This window comes from Eupeodes corollae, chromosome 1 (assembly GCF_945859685.1).
Source record: "Eupeodes corollae chromosome 1, idEupCoro1.1, whole genome shotgun sequence".
Classification (NCBI taxonomy): Eukaryota; Metazoa; Arthropoda; class Insecta; order Diptera; family Syrphidae; genus Eupeodes; species Eupeodes corollae.
In genome coordinates, this window is record NC_079147.1 from 306,899,235 (window position 1) to 306,921,467 (window position 22,233).

At 32.2% G+C, this 22,233-nt stretch overlaps 1 protein-coding gene across 2 annotated transcripts in view; it reads left to right on the top strand.

Annotated features, from left to right (window-relative positions):
• The first annotated feature begins 503 nt into the window (after window positions 1-503).
• The window catches only part of LOC129942507 (venom dipeptidyl peptidase 4), a 147,878-nt gene continuing 126,148 nt past the window's right edge, over window positions 504-22,233 (top strand). Inside the window, exons 1-2 of one of the 2 annotated variants that reach the window (XM_056051483.1) lie at window positions 504-649; window positions 19,582-20,071. In XM_056051483.1, coding sequence (XP_055907458.1) covers window positions 19,724-20,071 — 348 coding nt within the window. In that variant the 5' untranslated portion in view covers window positions 504-649; window positions 19,582-19,723. Of the gene's footprint in view, window positions 650-19,581; window positions 20,072-22,233 lie in introns of those variants that run through there. The other variant, XM_056051486.1, reaches the window with a different exon arrangement.

Consider the following 22,233-nt stretch of genomic DNA (forward strand, 5'->3'; position numbering starts at 1 on the left):
AAGCAAAGTTCAGCCGGCCAATACGGTAACCGGCAAGTCTAACAAATGGAAATTTTTATTAATTCGTTCACCTTGCCGCGCTGCCGGTTGCAGCCTGTTGATCGACACAATTTCATTTAATTTTGAAAACAGGAAAACTATCAAATCAAAGTATATTTTTCTTATGGTTCTCCCTCAGCTGTAAGAGTCTCTTTGATATTTTCACCAAAAGCTCCATTCTGTGTCAGCTCTAACGTGATCGCGTCTTGTCGTCGTGATTCGAGAAACTGCACCAACAGCAACAGAAACTACTTTACCAACCAACCAAACAACAACGACGACATCCACAAAAACCAAAAATCTCGTGGAGAGTGAAAATCTCCTCCGCATCAGCCAGCGTCAGCATCGGCTTTGGCATCCATTGGGGCGCATGGAGGAAACCGAGGAACCTCCGCCACCGTCCGTCGTTGCTACGGTGGTTGTCGCTGAACGCAGAAGTTCAATTTGATTCGACGAAAACGACTAAGATCAGTCTGATGACGGCAGTTTGTGGTCCAACGCGTCGTTCGTGTCGGTCGTTAGTTGCGATTTCTTTTCGTATTCGCTTCCAATAGCGTCCCGCACCCATCATCGTCCGCGCGATCTTGTAACGTTCGATAGTGTTCTATAGGTGTGTTTTTGTGTTTACCTTATTTTATAGCTTTTCTTTTATGCGTCACTCGCCCCCTCTGGCCTGGCGTGATGAAGTTGTTAGTGTTGTAATAGCTCCAAAGAAAGTCTATCACTTTGTTCGGTTCTGTTGTTGATTACAACTTGTTAAGAGGCCAAGGGTGTAAATATTATAATTTATTGTTTTTCTATTCAATCGATTATAAAAATATTGTGTTTTTCTTCTCTTTTGATTAAATGTGCAAATTTAAAAAATCAATAGTGATCAAAATCTAAATGAATTGTACCAATTCTGACGACAACTGGTTTTGAAATTGAGTGTTTATATGATTTTTTTTGTTTGTTCAATAAATCATTAAAATGTATAATTAAATTCCAAGAGAGAAATTTATTTTTAGTAATTTATCGCTCATAATATTATTTTAACGCGTGACGATTGTTTTTTCCCTATAAACATAAAATATGTACTATACTTTTATTTACAGTATTGAACGTATTTCTTAGATTAATAACGTCGTGATTCGTAAAGAAGGGTTAAAAAGTTTAAATCCAGGGTAATTCCTAAATATTGATGGGTGTCTGAAGGTATCGGGTGTTTTTTTAAGAGCTTGAGCATTTAAAATTATAATACGGGTCACAATTATGGTATGAATTTATTTTTTGTTATTAGATTGTGGTACATATTCGCATGTATTTTTTAAAATACTATGTTAGAATTTGATTTTTCTTCTTAAAATGACAGTGCACTTAAATTTTTGGCCTACAATGTAGGTCGATACAAAGGCAACTAAATAAAGGAGAGAACATTGTATTTTTGAATATAGTTGTTCAAATCCATTACCTGAGCGCAAGGGCTAGGCAATCAAGTTGCAATTTTTCGATGGCCTCAATTTTTCAAAATTACTTTATCACGTATTGATGTATTACTTTTTAAAATTCGAAAAATTCATACAAAGACGTTTTGAGGCTATCTTAATTCATGAATGAGTTTTTTTTTTAATAATAATATAATCCATATTTTCAATATTCAGTTTGAATATTTATAGTATTTCATACATTTTTTGAAAAATCTTTATTAGTTTTACATTTCTCACAAAAATCTGAAGGAAACGGTTAACGAGTTATGTAAACGGTTTTTAACTAGGAAAGTTATACTAAAGACTCAACTCTACTACACATTTTTTCACAAATAGAAAATCATTTATTTTAAGGTTTCTCAAAAATTCTTACAGAATCTAACGAACCCATAAATAATGTGAATTTTTAGAAACTAAGAAATGATTAAAACAATGATTTGTTCTTTACATCCATTTAATTTATTTTATAAAACTTTGTTATGTCTTACTTTAGCCTTAAAACGCCGTTTTTGGTTGTTTTAAACGGGTTGGTGTCGAAATACTGTATGGGTCATAATATTGTATATCAAAATAATGTATTTCAAAATGCTGCATGTATAAAAAAATGTATAATCAAAATGCGGCATCTCAAAATTCTGTATTTCAAAATTCTGTATATTAAAATTCTGTAATTCAAAATGCTGTAAATAAGGCTAATAAATAAGAATCACTTTGACAATGTAAAAAAGTGCGCACTTATCAAAGAATTTTGACCATACAGTATTTTAAAATGAAGCATTTCGACCCGCTCCCATTTTAAACATTTCTAAAAAGTCCTAATTTTAAAACCTGATATTGTAGAAAAACTATAATACGAGACTGGAATTCCGAGTAACTTAATGATTTTAAAAATATGTTATTGATTATTATAAAAAAATGATGGTGATTATAGTGTTTACTCTTTTTGAGTTGGTCTTCTTGACAGCTGTCACTTGGTTTATGCTCATTTCGATTTGCCATTTTATTATAAATATACTAAGGTATTATTTATGGAATTTATTAATTTAGTAAAATCACTAAAACTTCTAAAAGATAAACTTGACTTAAAATTGATAACAATATCAGAAGTAGTCTTACACTCAATAATTCAGACGAATTCTCCACATTTTTAAGTCAGAAAATTATCAAAAGCAAGTAAAGGTACACATAGTTCTATATATTTTTAATGAGGGAGGTTTATCTGAAGTTTTTAGCTATCTCTGGAAATAGCCTCAATTTAGTGTAAACAAATATATTATATCAAAAAGAACACAAAAGAGATCATTAAGCTTTGTTTGGTTAAGATATGCGTATAGGATAAATTATTATTATCATTCTACTTTTACAGATAGATAGAGATTGAAAATAAAAAAGAATATTCGTTGTTTTAATTTGACATTAGATTTGTTTCTTTTGGTGAATACCGTTTAGCGAGTTCAGAGTGTTCAGTTCAGCTTTAATACAAATCTTAACATTTATTGTAATTTTTAAATAAATGTATTTTTGACAAATCAATTGCTTATTTGTCATCTCAAACAGACTAAGTTTTTCTTTTTGAGTGAGTACTTTGAAAAGTGTGAAGAAATTCATCAAGATCCGGCAAAAGAAATAGCATTGGAATGTGAATATTTTAAATCCCTTTAATAAAAAAGACCGGTTCCTAAAAAAGTTGCACTTTTAATTGACATTGTTTGGATTAACCAGTGATCTATCTCATATACGGTTAGCTTTAAAGTTTCCTAAGGTCTTACCAGACGTCGGTATAGTTTTAGGTACTCCTACATAAATATGTCGCATACATTGTAGCTGCTGATATCATATTTCGAATAAGAAATATGTGAATTAAATCCAAAAAATTCTCCCTTTAGAGCACACCAATCTTGAATATTTTATTTCGTCGTGTCAGGTTATTGACATCTGTCAAACTCAGCTGTCATTTCAAGTGTCATAAAACTATAATTTTATGTTTGCCATTCACGACAATGACTCGTTTATAAAAAAAATTATGCGTTAAAATTATTAAAACTTTCTACAAAGTGGTTTTTTTAACGTAGCCAATAGTCCTGTACTAAGCGATGATGGGCTAAGGCCTGCACTTCTTTTTAACGCACGCTCAATTAAAAATATTGCTGCTGCTAGTGTTAGTGCTGCGATATAGTCCAATGATAAGCGATTTTCTTGGCTGGTAATTGAAGATTAATTAATTAATTAATTAAGAATTGAGCCACACAAGACTCATAATTTTGGTCAAGTAATACTTGACGTTTTGTCAATTGACCATGCAATTTGACAGCGTTATATTCTTCACTTGCGACGTTGCAAGTGGGACCTATAGTCGTGCATTTTATTTGTAAAAGAACTTGTAGTCTAAAATTATTCTCAAGTACATAGAATAATTCCCTGTAATTAAATTATAAAATAACTAAAAAATATAAGTAAATAGCTGACCCAGCCAGGCGTTGCCGTGGCTAACGTCATATTACATCATTGTAGGACAGATATTTTTAAATATTATAAGAATGATATTTTTTATTTTAAAATCTTAACCACAAATGGAGTTTGCTTGGACTTATTGAAAAACGCAAAAGCTAAACGAATTGGAAATTGTAACCTCCTGAAGGTTATGGTAGAATCTGACGGTATCATTATAATACGTGACAACAGGTACACTTTTTGTTTAGACTTTCCAGTTAAAATGGTTGCTTCAAGAATATTTCCAGTGATCTTGTTGATGACCAAAAGATTACCTTTGCATAATTAAGGTGGGTTCAAATTACGTAGATAAACGATAGATGAACTAATGGTGGCATTCCAAAATTCAATTGGAAAATGTATACTATCATTTTCATTAGCAACAGTATCCATTGATTTAAAAGACATTAGATCGTCTTTTAACAACTGTTGGACCTGGCCAAAATAGCCCGATGACTTAGCCAGTTATGATCCAATTCATTGTTTCCTAAAGAACAGTGCAGAAATTGTCTTGAATTGTTTCAACACTTCGCCGTAAGAAAGATTGTTTTAAACATACATTAATCTCATCCGCGAAAGAAGAGCAAGGTATAATTGGTAAGATCTGTCACCAGACAATTGTAAAAAGAGAGCACCACCCAAAGGTTTATCATTGCCGTTTAAATCTAGCATAGTTCTGGCGGATGCATAGTGGTTATACTATTAAATTGTAACTTATATAAAACGTTTGGAAGTTTGACACAGCGCCATCTATTGAATGATAACAGATAATTGTAACTGTCAAATAATAGACACATAATTTGCAATCATAAATAAAGATGTAGGATATATCCTATATTTCAAGTTTGATCAAACTGTACATGGTGTACAAATTTGATTAAAATCGGTTAAGAAGTTAAGGGCAAACATCGTGACACGTAGTTTATACATATATTAGATTTAAATAACATCATTGTTATATCTTCAAAAGTATTCTTCATTATTCTGTATTAGGGTTTTGATAATTGAAATTTGTTAGTTATACGTAATTACTATGCACAAATATGCCTTTTTAGAGAATGCTAAAAATAAGGCTTAAGCGATATAAAGTAACAAATTTTTCGGAAGATCGTGCAGTATTTTTTCAGTTAAGAAAAGAATTTGATTTTCTCAACAAATGTTTGTATAGACATTATATTATTATAAATACTAATTAAAATATAAAATATAATTCGAAATCTTTTTGGATATTTCTGAACTCTAAAACAAATTTTTCATCTTTTCCTTAATGTATGGAATACGATGAAATTACACCCAAATGATATTCAGTCCTCACATTTGCTCGATTCTTTCAAACTTCTTATAATTGTGATATTTTAACAAATATTAGCAGCTTGTATCTTGATATAACTCCTTTGATTGATTTTAAACTACAGATTTTTTCAGAACAAGATGTTTTGGATGGCTTAAAAGAAATTGATGTGTCAAAAAAACCTGGCTTTGATATAATTTCTTCTATTCTTTTGTCAAAATGTTCATATTCACTTTGCAGTGTTTTAACCCTTATTTTTAATAAATCCTTACAAACTGGTGTTTTTTAATTAATGGAAAATATCTTATATAGATCCCATTTATAAGAGTGGTCTTTAGCTCTTAGTGAAGAACTATAGACCAATATCAAAACTTTCAGTTATTCCCAAACTTATGAAAAAATGGTCACCCAAAGACTTTTTTTTTGCTGTCAAGTATTTCTTTTCTCAAAAAAATAAGAATTTGTAAAGCTCAACGTGTACAAATTTAAGTCTATTTCCAAATTATTGTTATAATCATCTTGAAAAGGGTAGACAAATTGATGTTCTGTATACTGATTTTGTTAAAGCCTTTGACCGCGTGCATCATTAAACGCTTTATTTTAACAGTGGTTAAATTCATACCTTACTGATAGAAAACTAGCTGTTAAAATAGATGATTTTGTTTCAAATCTTATAGACGTGGTGTCGGGTCTTCCACAAGGCAGTCATTTGCGTCCACTTCTTTTTATAATCTTTATAAATGATTATGATGATGAATGCTTCATGTACGCCCCGATGATGTAAAAGTTTTCACAGCAACATCTTCACTTGTAGATCGCTTATTAATGAAGCTGCATACAAACAATTTTCTTAATTGGTGCAACTAAATACAATCATCTTCAGCTGAATTACTCGAAGTGTAAAATTTTTAGTGCATCTAAGTCTTCATCCCTTATTGACTTTGAATATAAATTCTATGAAGTCAGTCTTCTGAGGGCAATTGAAGTAAATGATCTTGGGGTGATTTTTGAATCAAAGTTTGACTTTAGATCTCATAATTCACTTTTAAGTTTCTTGAAACGGAAATCCAAAGATTTTAAGGATACCTATACTTTGAAGGTCTTATTTATGAGAATAGAAAGAGTTCAGAAAAGATTCACTCGTTATGCACTTCGAAAACTTCACTGGGTTGGGTTTTTACCAGATTATAAATCAAGGTGCGCTCTTATTGCCTTAAAAACGCTTGAATGTCGGAGACAAGTCCAAAGTGTTTTGTTTATTAAGGATATTATTGATAACAGAATAAATTCTTGTGATTTGCTTTCACTAATTCCATTCCATGTTCCATCACGAGTTTTTCGCAACATAAATTTATTATTTTATCCTCGTCTTCAAAAGACTAATTGTGGTCTAAATGAATCAACAACGCGTTCTCTGTATCTATTTAATATGGTTTAAAAAATAAATTCTTGAAGCATGTAATTGATTAATGAATCAAATTTAATCTAAAATTCCTTGTAAATTTGTATATATATCTTATTAGCTTTATTATTTTGTAGTAATTTTTTAATCAGCAGATTTTCGATCAATTGATGAAATAAATTAATAAATATATCACATAAGCATAAAATCAAAACAATAAAAATTGTCAAAAATTACTTATCATTAAAAATGATCACCTGTTGTTGTTAATTCATCTCATAATTAATTTGAAATTCCCTCCAAAACCATCAAGCTCTAAATTGTAGGTAAAATAAACAATTTTCACTCGGACCAATTATTCATTTATAGATTCAGTTGAAAACAAACGAAAAAACATTTATTACAACTCATTTTCAATCTTTATAAAAGCTCTTAGTTGCATAACCAATTTATCGGGGCTCTGGTTAATCAATCAAACAAAAACGAAAAATCATAAAATAAATTGAAACATTCAACTTCCGCTTAGTCCCAAAAACATAATTTCTCTCTCCCTCTGCCCTTAATTACAAACATAAATCAAATAATAAAATTGATTAGCCAAAAGAACCAATAATTAAAATTAATGAAACCGTCTACTTCGACTAAACCCAGAACCCACCAACCACCCACCTACCGTTAATCTTGTGCATGGTGTGCTGTGCTGTGTAGGTAAGGTAGAGTATTTCACTCGGGAAATCGAGTGAAAAATTCGCACCAAAGCTGCGATAAAAATAACTGCGCCACGTCCACGTTTACGTTAATATTCTGAAAATTATTTCCTCCTTCCAGACTAAAATTTGTGTGCGATTGCAGCCACCTGCCACGGCAGCGTTGCGGCAGCAGCGGCGGCGGCGGGTGTAAAATGCCTTAAAGCATATTTTTCAGCGGAAAATGAAACATAAAAGAGAATATTATTGAGATTAATCTATAAATAGGTTATTTTTTATAAATTGTTGTTACGCCCGCCCGCCACATGGGGTTGCTTCTTTTGTAGCTTTGAACCTAACAACATATTTATTCATCTTTTAGTCTTGTTTTAATTTTTGTTTTTTTAATTTTTTTAGCCAAATGCGTTTGGCTCCTCTAAATCGAGAAAAATATGGAAAGCAATTAAAATATTTAGTATAGTTTTGTAGTTCATGCGAAACTGTGAAATAGAAATTAATAAAAAAGTTTTTCTTGTGCAAATAAATTAATTCCAAAGTTGAAGAACTCCCATTGCGCCGCGCTACAAATCACATACAAGTACGAGTATAATATATGAATCGGTATAGAAGTTTCAGTCATCATGCATTTTATGCACATTAGACTGCTTCAAAAAAAAAACCTGATTTTCTCTGATTTTCAAGCCAACTCATTAATACTCCTGTCGAAATTTCAGTTTTTGGGATCGATGTCAATGGTTGGCAAGGTTTTCTTCCTCGATATTAAATTGCACTTTGCAGATGGGTTTTGATGGCCTTTCTCAAGTGCGTATCCAGGCTTTTCATCATGGGGGGTCACATACTTAAAAACAAGACAAATTTTGGGCACTGTTTAAAAATGTTTAGTGGTAAATTTTTTTCAAAATAAAATAAAATAGAATCTCATAAAAACAATTTTTATCTTTTTTTTGTCAACTGAACTTAAACATTGGAGAAAGAAAAATGTTGTATTTTTTAACTTAAAGAAATGGGTGCATTTATGTACGTAATTTTTCTAAAAATTAAAAACAATTAAAACAAACGAAGTAAAAAAAAATAATTTGGAAAAGAACTACTGTATAACACTCACAAATTACACGTTGCAGAATTTCTTCCCTCTTTAATTCTCAATAGATTCAAAGCAAAGTATAAAACGTACATAATGAGTTTCAATTAGTCATTAAGAGGCGTATTATCATTCGCGAGTAGAAAATTCGCCTTAGGTCGAATGTTTTGGCGAATTAACAGTTTGGTGGTATTACCAATGGCGACCTTCGTAGTTCGTCTTTGAAAACAAAACTGCCAACATTAAAAACTGAAAATGAAATGTCATTCATTGTCATAATTATTTACAAAGTCAGATTGAAGAATATTGTTTTTTATGAAAAAAAGTAAATAAAAATAAAGAGATTAGCAGCGTTCAATCGTTCTTCGAGGATAAAATTGAAGAAGTAACAAATAAAGAAGAAAAAATCATGATCTGCAGATTGAGGAGAAGTTTAAGAGGTGCATCCAACCCACTGGAAGTACAAGATAATTTGTAATAAAACTAACAATTACTTTGATAAAATTTAAAAATTCCCCCAATTTTAAAACTTGCGTGCGCACTATGATTTCTCTAATGTGTAAGTTATCAAAAGCAAATTCATTTCAAAAAGTAGATTTCTTCAATTTATCTTAGAAGTTTTTGTACTTGAAAGATGACCAATTTTATAGAATAAAACACTTTAAGAAAGCCTGATACTCTTTAGGTTAAAAAATAAGATTTAACTGAAGATGAGTTGCAAGAACTTAAGTTTGTGTTAAGAAAATTAAAAGCTGTTTTCGTAGAATATAGTATTAAATTGAAAATTTGCTTTTAAGAATCTAAAAACTTTTTTCTTTCTATCAGAAATAATCTTAATAAAATAAATTTAAGCATTACTCAAGTTTATTTTTCAAATTTTAAATTTTGTGAATACAAATGTTAGCTGTTTTCGACAGACAAACCACCAAACCGGGTCGTGTCCCCTATGACCCCTGCTCAGCATTAACTATTGACATTGATTCAAATACGACGTCAGAATCTAAGCACTCATATCACTTCAGGAGATATTACTTTTGAAAAGTCGAAGATTTTTGAGGCTATGTTCATTCATTAAGTATCCTTTTTTGCAATGAAAATCATAATAGTTTTCCAAATCTATAATCCCTATCTTTAATATTCAGTTTAAATATTTCTATCAGTTTTCAACACATAAGTTGTTAGACCTGACTTACGGCCTTTTTTCTTTGCATAAAGTTATATCCTGGAAGTGTTTCACAAAATTGCAAAATGAAAAGATATCTCAGTTTTCAATTTTTCAGACTTTATTTAAAAAGTAAAAAGAGGCTGGGAAGCGACCCACTCTGATAACTACCCATCCCGTCTGTCGATTTGTCTTGCTTAAAAGTTTGTCTATATGTATTTTTACCAAATTTGCGCAATATTTTTTGTAGATTTTATTTTTTATGAAAAAAACGGACTGTTGGATTTTTATATAAAAATAACTAAATATTGAAAACAATATTTTCTCTGAAATAAAATAAGTTTGAAGCCAATATTTTTAATTTTTGAAAAGCTATTTGAGTCGAAAGTAAATTTTTACCAAGTTTTAGTAGGTATAGTTTTTTTTAAGAGTTCTATTTTTTTGTAAACAAAAACTGTCAATTCGAATTTTTTAAAAATTTTACCAAATGTTGAAAACAATATTTCATATAAGATAAAATTAGTTTGAAGCCAATATTTAAAATTTTTTAAGAGATATTTGAGTCGAAAATCAATTTTTACCAACTTTTATACATTTTTTTCAGGTTTTTATTTTTTGTAAAAAAACTCTCAATTCGTTTTTTCTCAAAATTTGTCCTAATGTTGAAAAAAATATTTCTTATAAGAAAAAATTAGTTAGAACCTATTTATCTCAAAGTTTTTAAAAGATATTTGAGTCAAAAATCATTTTTTACGAACTTTTGTTAATTTTTTTTTTCGGTTTTTAATTTTTTGTACAAAAACTGTCAAATCGATTTTTTTCAAACTTTAACTGAATGTTGACAACAAGATGTTTTGAAAGATAAAAGTAAATTAAAGCCAATATCTCAAAGTTTTGAAAAGATATTTGAGTCGAAAATCAATTTTTACAAACTTTTATACATTTTTTTTAGGTTTTTATTTTTTGTAAAAAAAACTGTGAATTAGATTTTTCTCAAAATTTTATCAGATGTCAAAAACATTATTTTTCGTTGCATAAAATTGATTTTGAGATGAAATAATATTTCAGTCGTAAAATTTTGGAGGTGACAAATTTTTTTTTTTCAGTTTTATTGATTTATAAAAAAAAAAACCGTTTTATTAATTTTTTTCAAGAAATATATTTGTTTGGTATCACGTTACAATATATTATATATAATTTAATTCAAGTCTCTAGCGTTTTTGGTTCGTAAGATATTTAAGGTTAACTAAAATTTTCACCTTTTTTTCAAACTGCTATGGTAAAAAAAACACCCACGCAATTTTCTTGAGAGCCCTTTCTGCATCTTTCTGCCTTATTATCTGTATAACAAAATTTATTTGAAGTCGATATGCCTTCTGGTTCTTAAGCTATGGACGACGAAAAAAACGTCGCGAACGTAGGGACGTACGGACGTACAAACGTACGTACACACGCACGAACAGACATCTTTCTAAAAATCTTTTATTTCGACTCTAGGGACCTTGAAACGTCGAGAAATGTCAAAATTTTCAATTTGACAAATCGGACCCATTACAATAACTTCCTATGGGAAGTTAAAAAGTAAGAGTTTCTCACTAATTTGAAATATAGTCAAAACATCCAGCTAAATAATTAAACCCTTCTTGAAAAAAAAATTGTGAGACTACGTCTGTAAAATTTTGTGCTCAGCAAATAGTGTGATAACATTAGACAGTCAATGGACTACTTTGCAGGAGGTTGCTTTGCTTATGCCATGCATAGATGCAGCACAGTAATATTATGCTACATAACCATCCCAATGAAGTGTACCGAAAAAATGTTGCAAGGGCCTTAAACATACAATCTTTTTGGCTATTGAATTGTAGTTTTTTTATAATTTTAAACTACTTTTCGTCAATCGAAAATTCTCTTTGTCGAAAAGTCATTAACGAAAACGTTGTTTATTCTGAGTTTCAGTACTCTTTGGCTCTTTTTAATTTCTTCGTTCTATTTACAACAACTTTTCAATAAAACGGGTTTATTGATATAGAATGTCAAATTTCATTGAAAGACGGAATAAAAATTCAGACAATTTTGAAATGTATACAACGCCTTAACCCCAAAATTAAAAATTCATGTTCTTTGCTAAATTCTTTGAAATTAAACAAAAAATTGAAAATGAACATTTTCTTGTTACCTATTATCTACTTCTTCATTTTCAGAACAATTCATATATGTTTTGTATAGGTTTTTGACATTTTTTGAAAAGAATATCTTTTTTTTCTAATACAAATTTCTATTTGTATATTACTGAAAATCTTTTCAAAATTGTAAATATAATTTGCAAAGTTCATTGTTTTGATGAAACAAAAAGATCCAATATTTCGCATTTTGTTGAAACGTAATTTGCAAAGTTGCAAAGTGAACCAATTTTTGTTGAAATGGGGCCCTGCATAACCTTAATCTAAACACCATGCTTAAATGGGTCCTAACAGAAAAATGGTAAAACAGCTTGAAAGTAATTATTGATCTTCTAAACAAGGCTATCACATAAAGTATTTAAAATGATTGATAATGTTAAAAACGAATATTTTCGACATCCGAGTAAATAGCCTGATGAAAATAAACTCGAAAATGTATTTTTTAAGAACCCTGAAATCCAAAGTTTCACTTTTTAGAAAAGTTTGAAATAAGGACTCGTTTCTAATCAGAATTTCCAGGCACGCAATATCTGTGTCGTAGAGTTCTTGATTTAGAAGTGTGTCCGAGTTTTGAATCACCTGTCCTACTTCCCTACATAATACTTCCAGTTTGTTTTCCCGAAATTCCTAAAAGGTTTTGGAGTTGCTGCTTCATTTTGTATTAAGAAGCCTATCAGTTTATGGTCTGAGAATGATTCCTCTTTAAGAACATTCCATTGATCTTTAACTATTGTGCTTGAGTTATTGGTTAAGGTGACAGAAGTGGGTTCGTTACCACTGTTTGCTACTAAAAGATTATGGTGTAGTATAAATTAAAAAAGAGAAAAGAAAAGAAAGAGATGAAACTTCTTCCTGGCTAAAATACAGGATCTGATATTACTATTTGCTACTTGTGTGGCTTTGTATAATATAAAGTCTGATGCATGTAGTCCTCTAATTCTGCTACATGAAATCCAGGGTTCTTGAATCAGGGCAATGTCAATTTGTCTACTTCCCAAGATAAAGACAAGATTGGATCTTGCGGCTTTACTGTGATGAAGATTAATTTATATCAATTTCATGTTCATATTGTATTGCTTACTTGGTTTGTCTTATTAGTTATAAGCCGCATTTTGCACCGGTGTATGCCGATGCGTACTTTGTACCCAATTTTCCGCAAAAGGGGTATAGATTTGTGGCTAAGTTGCACCACCACTTCTGTACCTTTCTCCCTTCTTTCTTCCATCTCTATTACTTTCCAGCTTTGACTTAGCTGTTCCGTATTTAGAGATTGAAGATATCTTTCTAAGCGATCTCGGGGTATCGCGGGACCTTTGATCGTCATTTTGGCCTTAGGTTTGACGAAGTCGCTAATTTCATTCGGATCGATTAAGCGGAAATCAGCGTTGGGCCAGGAAGCTACCGTTCTTTTGACGAAATTCTGCAGGAAAGCGAGAGTATTGTCGTCCTCGCACGTCAGAACTTTAAACCCCATGGATGATTTTGAGGTTCCCAAAGAGTGGTAGTGGCCTACTTTTAACGATAGCATAGTTAACCTCGTCGAAGATTCTCATTTCCAATAATTTCCATTGGTCTTCTAAAAGTTTTCTTGAGGGTTTACCGAAATCCGCAATGGCGGATTTGCGCGCCTCCAAGGTCTCTTCTGTAGCCAATGTCTTTTTTTTCTGCAGGGGTGATCTTTTCGTGGCTGAAAGTGTGTCGTCCTGCCTTATTCTCTTTGACGTTTTTGCCACTGAAGGGGTCAAGGGGAGTCACATGGCCCACCATCTCCTTCTCCTTTATCAGGTTCTTAGTCCCTATATTTTTGTTTTTATTCGTTGCTGTGAGTGTCTTAAGGTTGGCTGTAGCCTTTTCGAACACTATCTTATCTCTTGCCGTTAAGGAGTTCGGAACTTTGTTGGATAGGCGTCGAATTGTCCGTTCAGTGTTTCGTATTCTCCTCTGAAGCATTTTGTCTTTGGTGAGAGTTTTGGTAGTCTTTTTCTGGATCACCGTTTTTGTCGTGATCGAGACCGTATTACCATCCTCCAAGCCCATTGTTGCACATGGCCCCATACTGGATTTGGGATGTACTGAAGGGGTCGTTCCTTTCTTGGAAGATCCAAAGTAACTTGAATTGCTTTTGTAAAAGATGTTTTTATTTTTATAAGTTCATTCCTTTCCAAGTTATTAAAAGTTTAATTGAATATTGAAACCCATTGATAATTTTACTGTGAAAGTATAATGTTTGAAAGTATGAGCTATAATACACAACTATGTACATGAAATAAAAATATTTATTGAAAAAAAAACTTATTATAAACTACTCAAAACAAAATAGGGCCCACCCAAGATTCATCTTGTATTTTGCCTAAAAAATACTTATTTGGTAAACATTATCGAAGCGAAGCATTTTTTTTGTAGAGTTTGCATGTGTATGAGTCCATATCAATGCTTTGAACAGTAATTTTACCGTTACCTCCAAGTGAATAGGCAAAAAAAGCCCAACGCTCGAAAAACAATCAATGCAAAAATTTATTGCATTTCTTTTCTCAGTCCGATTCTAGCGCTGTTGGAAAGTGTTGCTTTGTTTAATTATTGTTCCTTATTTTTTGTGATTAAACGTGATTATCATGCCCGGTTCTAGACGTCATTTGGATACTGAAAACGCAATTAGAGCGGTAAATATGCTGGAGCAAGGAGTGTCCCAAAGGGCTGTTGCAAGTCGTATCGGTGTCTAGCGGCGTGCTATCCGAAATGTGTGGGAACGCTTCCAGGAAACTGGGAGTGTAGCAAGGAGACCTGGATCAGGAAGAATTCGAGCCACAACTCATCAAGAAGACCGGTACATTCGAATAACTGCACGGCGAGAGCGTACTGTAACCGCCCGGACCTTACAAACTCAACTGCGGCAGTAAACTGGCACTCAAGTCAGTGATCAAACCATTCGAAATCGACTCCATGAAGATAATCAACGTTCCAGAGTGCGTGCTATTCGGCCGAAACTTACAACGGCCCATCGGGCAGCGCGATTAAGGTACGCCCGTGAGCATTCAAATTGGACCATGGACAACTGGAGGTCTGTACTCTTTACAGACGAATGCAAGATCAAGTTTTTTAGTGATGATAAACGAGTACGAACCGTGTATTCACGGAAGTGACCGATTTGGGGGGCCCAGTGTTATGGTATGGGCTGGAATAAGTTTGCTAGGCAGAACAGAGCTGATAATTTTGGATGAGGGCACCGTTACCGCCGCCAGTTACATTGAAATGGTAATACGACCTGTTGTGATCCCATTTTCACAAAGAGTTGGCGACGGGTTTGTTCTTATGCAAGACAATGCTCGCCCACATACGGCCCGTATCACTCAAGCAGCTCTTTCTGACGCCAATATTTCACTTTTGCCGTGGCCAGCAAAAAGCCCAGATCTCAATCCCATTGAGCATTTATGGGACCAGTTAAAAAGAAGCGTCAAAGAAAACCACAGCAGCGTTAACACTAAACAGGACCTCATAAACGCGTTAAAAGCCTGTTGGGAGCGCATACCCGAACAAAACGTGAAGCATCTTATCGAGAGCGTACCAGATAGGCTTATACAGTGCATACGGAGTAGAGGAGGCCCTACTCGCTACTAAGCAAAAGAAATCAACGCGAAATCATAACAACAAATAATGAAATGTAAATTTTTCTGTTTCTTTATTTTTTTGTAAGTTTACCAATAAAATGTTTTTTCTGTGTAATTTGAATAAAGAATTTTTTTCAGTGTTAAAAATGTGTACAGTATTATTTAATACGTCGCTCAAACATAATTACCAAAAAAAAAAATATAAACACTAATATATTTCAGATTAGGCACAAAAAACCTAGTGGGCCCTATTTTGTTTTGAGTAGTTTAGTTGCATTGCAAGTCGAAGACATCTTTGTATTTTTGAATCAGTCTAATGAACAGTACATACAGTCAAATGTATATAAACATGTCTATAAACATATAATATTGCATTAATTAAAATACAAAAAATATTGCAATGTTGCAACTGGGTTAATGTCAAAAGTCCCACATTCTAGACGTTTTGAAGTATCTAAAGATTTCTTTATGCCATACGAATTTATGTACCTTACCTATGGCTATGATGACTGACATTATATGGGGTTAACTTCTGCAAAACAAGTTTCTATGCCTTTGTGGAAAACGTATACAGTAATGACTTGGAATTTTATACTATATACATTCGTATATATATTGACAAAGACGTAATGTTGAGGTTTTAAGAAATATAACGAAGCTTATTATACTCTTACCAATGTAGTTACCTACATACTCGTATAATGTTGACTTTGCCTTTGAAAATTCACAAACTCAAAGATATTTTGTAGTTTTGGTTTCTGTATGTTCTGAGGTGTGAATTTTTGGATTTTGTTTAAGAAATTAAAGCTTTAAGAAATATATACATACTTTGTTTTATGTTTCTCGATTAAGGAAACTTATTGGACTATATGGAAGTTTGTCAAATGTGGTTTTGAATTCAAATACAAAATTTGAAGACTTTGTGTAGCTCAAACAACATGGTTTCGATATAGATTTTGTATGAACTTTTTATTTTATCATAAAGTTTGAAATTTACTAGTAAGAGTAAAAAACAACAGCATTCGATTGTTTTGGAATGTTTTTAAAGCATTATTTCAAACATTTCAGTTGATATCTCGGCCATTGAGTAATGCAAGTTGTTGTAAATACGATCTTTTCCGTAGCCCTGCACATACTTACTTCTTTACGCAAAGAGTCTGTTCAAAAATATCACCATCATTTTTAGATTCAAAAATATGACTGCAAAATAAATAAGAGCGTTTTTTTTTAAATTAATAAAACAAAAAAATAAAATCTTAAAAAACTACAAACAAATTGTTACAAATTTTTGCCACTGAAATGTTTTGACACAAAATTGATAATGTTTACATTACACAAACGTTTAAATCCAATATTCAATATTTAAATTGGTTCAATGTAGTTTTTGATAAGTTAAAAGTTGATACATTTTTTTGAGTTTACTCTATATTTACCGACCTGTACAACTTTACCCGAAACTACTTTATACATACATTTTATTTTTGAAAGCCTAATTATTTATTTTTATGGAGTTTAATCTTGTGGTTAAGAAACAATAAGGTTTTTTTCCTTTGTTATATGGGTATACAGAATTTTTAATTAGTTATAGACTTCGATCAGGAGCTTGAGAAATTTAAATATTAATTTAAGACAGAAATGTTTTTGGTATAAATTTAGGTAGATAACCTTATAATATGAGTTTTTTTTTTATACAATTTCTGGCATATATTCACGAGGTAGTCGAGAGACGTTAAGTGACACGAACGAGTGGACCAGTTTACATGACTTCTTCTAAAAAAAAAAAACGTTGTTACCAAAATGTTTTTGTCATAAATGGTTAACAAGCCATTTAACAAGAAACGCCATATTGTTGGATCCAAATGTTGATTAGTTTTTGAAAACAGAAAATCAGTCAGCATCGCTCGATAGCTCTTGCCATTACCATAACTGCCAGAAATGTCAACACAGTTTGATATTCTCAACTGTCAAACCAAAGTCAAAAATTTATGAAAAATCTCATACTCACATACTTAGTCATTTTAAGTTCGTTGCGGATCCCTAAAATTCATAGGGCCTCTACCACGCCTAATCGGCATTATGTGCGGTTTCCGGAGATATGTTTCAGCTCAACTTCAACTTTTGGCAGCTTCTCGGTTCTCCAGCTCACTTTTCTTCTTGTTCAACCGGATTCCACTGCATTGCTTGGTCTGCAATGCAGCGGTTACCTTTTCGAAGCATTTGTAAAATCCATTGCCACTTACGCTTTCTACGCTTTCGTATAAAAGCGTCTACAGACTCTGAACAGTCCTTCTATGAAAGACCTCATTGGATATTCGGTTAGGCTAGAAAATCCTTAGGATGTTGCGAATACATCTATTCACGAAGGTTTACAGCTTTCTTGTAATGGCTGAAGTAATTTTCCAGGTGCTGCACCCGTAAAGAAGTACAGATTCGACATTTGAGCTAAACAGTCGTAGCTTTGTTAAGCTCAAAGAGTTATTTCTCCAAATTTTTGACAAAATACCGAACGCCGCTTTTGCTTTGCTAGATAATGTCCTCTTCCGTACCGCCTTCGATGGGGATGATGATTCCAATGTATTGAAAGCTCTTCACTATCTTCATCGGTTGTGAGGAATAATTTATCCGAGAGGATGGTGGGGTTCGTCCGCGTCAAGGATGTCAAAGTCGATTGGATCCCTCAGCTACCTAAGAAAACTGAGCGTAGTACATCGTTTATTGCCAGCAAAAACAATTTTGGCGACAGAATACAGCCCTGTGGGACTCCACAACGGATTTCAGAATTATTATTATTAATTATCTGACAACCTACAAATCGTGCAAAACGTGGCACTTGGGTTCATTATATGTTGCTTTTATAATGGTAATACGTTTTTCTGGGATTCCTCTCCTCGCAAAGCTAACAAGATGTATTCCATGTTGACGCTATAAAAGGCCTTATGGTTCCGCAGAGCGTTGATGCGATCAATACAGGAGGATCCAGCTCGGGATCCTGCTTGTTTGGCATCGAGTTTGGCCTCAAGGTGTTGTTTTGGCATCGTCAGGTAGAACTCAATTATGTACCTCTCCAGTTTTCGAACTTTGTAAGATCTCCTTTTTTTGGCAGGTTGACAATTATTCCCTTCTGTTTTGGTGGTCCAGTCTTCGTTCATGAGCCGAAAAAGCAGTTCGTTTGATGACGTTGGCGCTGCTTGTAGACGCTCTGCGGGAATTCCATCGAAACTTCTCAAGCAGTATAAAAATTCCCATTAGTTTCAAATATTCAACCATGAAGATAAAAGGTTTGTTCTTAAAATTATGGGAAACAACTCGATACACTTAGGTATTCTTATATGAATGTTTCGTTTTTGTATATAATTATTGTATCTGATGAGGTTGTAACATGCAACCCATGGAAAGTTAAATTTCACAAGGGTTGTTCAACCTAACCTTACTCCACATTCAATTAGATAAGGAAACAATGTTTTAAACTCATGTAAATACGTAAAATATTAAAAAATCAGTAAACAGAAGTTGTAATCTTTTGGCAAGACATCCTAAAACAAATTCTACATACACCTACACGATTTTGACCCAAAAACCCACTTAAAATGTCAATTAAAATGCGCTACCCTTTAAATTTAAATGTTTTAGGGTATACCTAACGGTCGGGTCGTGTACCGTATGTGTGTAATCAACCGCACTTAAAAGAAAAAGCTTTATCTCGTACCCCATGGAGAGTTTTATTATACAACCTACCGAAAGAAAGAGAATGAGAATTTTCATTAAAAAAATTATCTTCTTGATGAAGAAAAAATAAAAAGAACAACAATTAATTATTTGCAAAACAATATAAAGAACCCCTATAGCCCCTACCACACTCTCCACCTGTATTACCATCACTGTGCGTTGTCGGTAAACGGCAGTCGGTCGTCGTCGTCGGTAACCAAGTCTCTATTGTTTTCTTCATTTAAGATAAGCTTCCGTTGTCGTCGTCGGTGTCGACATTTGCATAAATAAAACGTACAACTTAAACAACCTGTTGTTTAATTATTTAATCTTTGCAATGTTGGCAATAAGGAGGGTAGTAGTTCACTCACTTTTTTACAGCAACAAAACCAAAAATAATGAATAAACATTTTGTTATTTTTTTTTTAATAATTTTCAAACTTAAAATTGTAGGTGTAAGAAAATGCATTTGTGTCACGAAGACCCACGATAATCACTTTTAAAACTTTTTAAATAATTATATTCACGAATTACAAAAACAAAATAACTTGCATTTGTTATAAATAAATATTTATCGTGTATTTTTTGTTTTACTATGAGCAAGTGGCTAAATTCGTTAGTAAATTCCAAGCCACATCAACTATCAGTGAAAAATTCAAATAGAAAAGCAAGTAGTTTAATTACTGCAGCTGGCGGGAGTGCATTTGTTAAAGGCAAACGTGATCGGTATAAACAAATTGGATATTCGGTTTTGGCGGAAGAGGCTACATCAGAAGATAAACAACGGTATTTGGCGTTGGATTTAAGCAGTGAATCGAGTTCGAGCGAGGAGGATCTTTTTAAATCGAGGAGGAATAGCAGAGCGGAATTTAGCAGAGGGCGAAGAAAAATGGGCACCAAAAGAGCGTATTCGATAAACAATGGAAATGAAAGCAGTCAGGAGGTAAGTTCTAATATTTGCTTTATGTTTAAGGTCAATTCACAATGATTAGCCATTATGGATATACCAGAAACTTAAAATTTTACATAACCTTTGATTTGTTTCTTTAAACGATCTAAACGATGATCTTTATCCGATCAAAAGAGATTTCAACTCATGTCCGATTTCAACTTGAAACTATTAAAACATTTGACATGGTAAAGGTTAGGTAATGTTTTTAATTCACAAATCGGACTTTAGTTGTAGTTGGTGTAAGATATCAGTAGTAGCTGTAAATTATTGAAAAAGAATCTATCAATAAGAGAAAAAAAATAAAAGTATGAATTTTATATTATCGAAAATTGGTCCTTCGACCGGAAAACTGGATCCATTAATGCTATGGGACTAAACCGAGTTTTGTATAGTTGGAGTAACTTTAAAACGTCGATAATATGGAATTATAAACAAAGGTAAACGTTTCTAAAGAAGTTCTGTCGCCAAACAATAAATATATAACCAAATGTTGGCTTTAATAAAAATAATAAGTTGTTAAAAGCCCGCAGACTCAACTCCAACATAGTTTCCTTACCAAGTTTATTCGCGCACTTTAGATAAAGTTTATAAAAATAATAACTTATCTTAAGACTGTTTAATTACTTTGAATCTCGAAAAAAGTGTTCTAGATTTTTGCATTTAATCAGCAAGACCTCATTTATTTGTTAACACTTGTACTTCATTTGAATATTTTATATCAAACGTGCTGTTTTGTTAATTTATTTATATTAAAAAGTTTTGGCGCTATCAAATTTCTTTGTTTATTCATCACCGAACATATTATCGTTTTAAGATATTTGAAACATCAATGGTTTTAATATTTTACTTGTAACTAAAAACGCATTCTCACATAAACAGGGTTGGATCTTTTGCTTTAACCTAAACATTACTGTTTCTCTAAGAGGTAAATGATTTTAAATTCCAAAATTTTTGACTTAAAATCTTTAAGATTTCTAAACTGAAGTATTTACAAAAATAAAAGTTTTAAGAACCTCTGTGTTGCGACAGTTTGGTTACAACGAGAACTTATTTGTGAACACAAAAGGAAGCCACAAATTGGCAGTTCTTATAGTTAAAGATCCTTTTTTTGGGAAAACAATAAGCAAATTTATAAATGTTTTTACTTACTTAGTTTTCTTTGTATTAAATAGCCACCGAGTGGCCGGTAAAAAAATGTAAGATTAAATGTTATATTCTAGGAATAAGTTGCCTTGTGGCTTACAAAATGGCGAATCTGTTCATACCAACATTCAAGCAAACCAAAGAAAAAGTAATTATTTTTTTTTCCAAATTCATTTTTATTTATTCAATCTTAAACCTGTCTTAAAGCTAGACAAAAATTCATAAAACTAGCCTAATTATCCATAACATACAACTAACTTAATGGTCCCATACGGACACTCTAAGTTAAACTATAACACTTAAAACTAATGCCTTTCGGCCCTAAGATCTATTTTACTTCATTTAAATTTTATTTATTTTGTATTTATTAGGAAATTTGAAAAAAAAAACTAATATCAATATCCTTTTTTATTTTTACTTACAAACTACTTAAAATTAGGTCCTTAAATAAAACTTAAAGCTAACTTAAACTACCTATTCTACCTATGAACTACTTAAAACTAGATCAACCACAGCAGCAAATCTAACTATCTAACATTTTTATTTTTCTTATTTTGTTGTCTTTTTTAATTTTTTTTATTTTTTTTTTTATTCCATGTTTTCTTTTTTTATTTTTTTTTTGTTTTTTTTTTGTATTTTTTTTTATTGTGCCATGACTTCCCGACTGTACGGGAGTCGCCTATCCACGGTTCTTCGTCTGACGTGGTAGATTAACGGAACTGCCAATCTATCCTGTATCAGACCGCATTTGCCTAAAAAGAGGAATGCCTCTGGTGGAATGAAGCCGCTCAAGCGTGCACTTTCAAAATACTCGTCGTTCGGATAGAACGCCCCGAAAATTAAATTGTTGGTCGAAGACATAGCTCTTGCAATGTGACCTCGAACGAGTTTTATCACGAAATTGTCAATTCTGTTGATTCGAGCCCCGTTGTCTGTCGAAATATAAATACTGATCTAACCAGATACCGAGGTACTTCACTACACTTTTGCTCGCTAATGGCTGCCCTTGA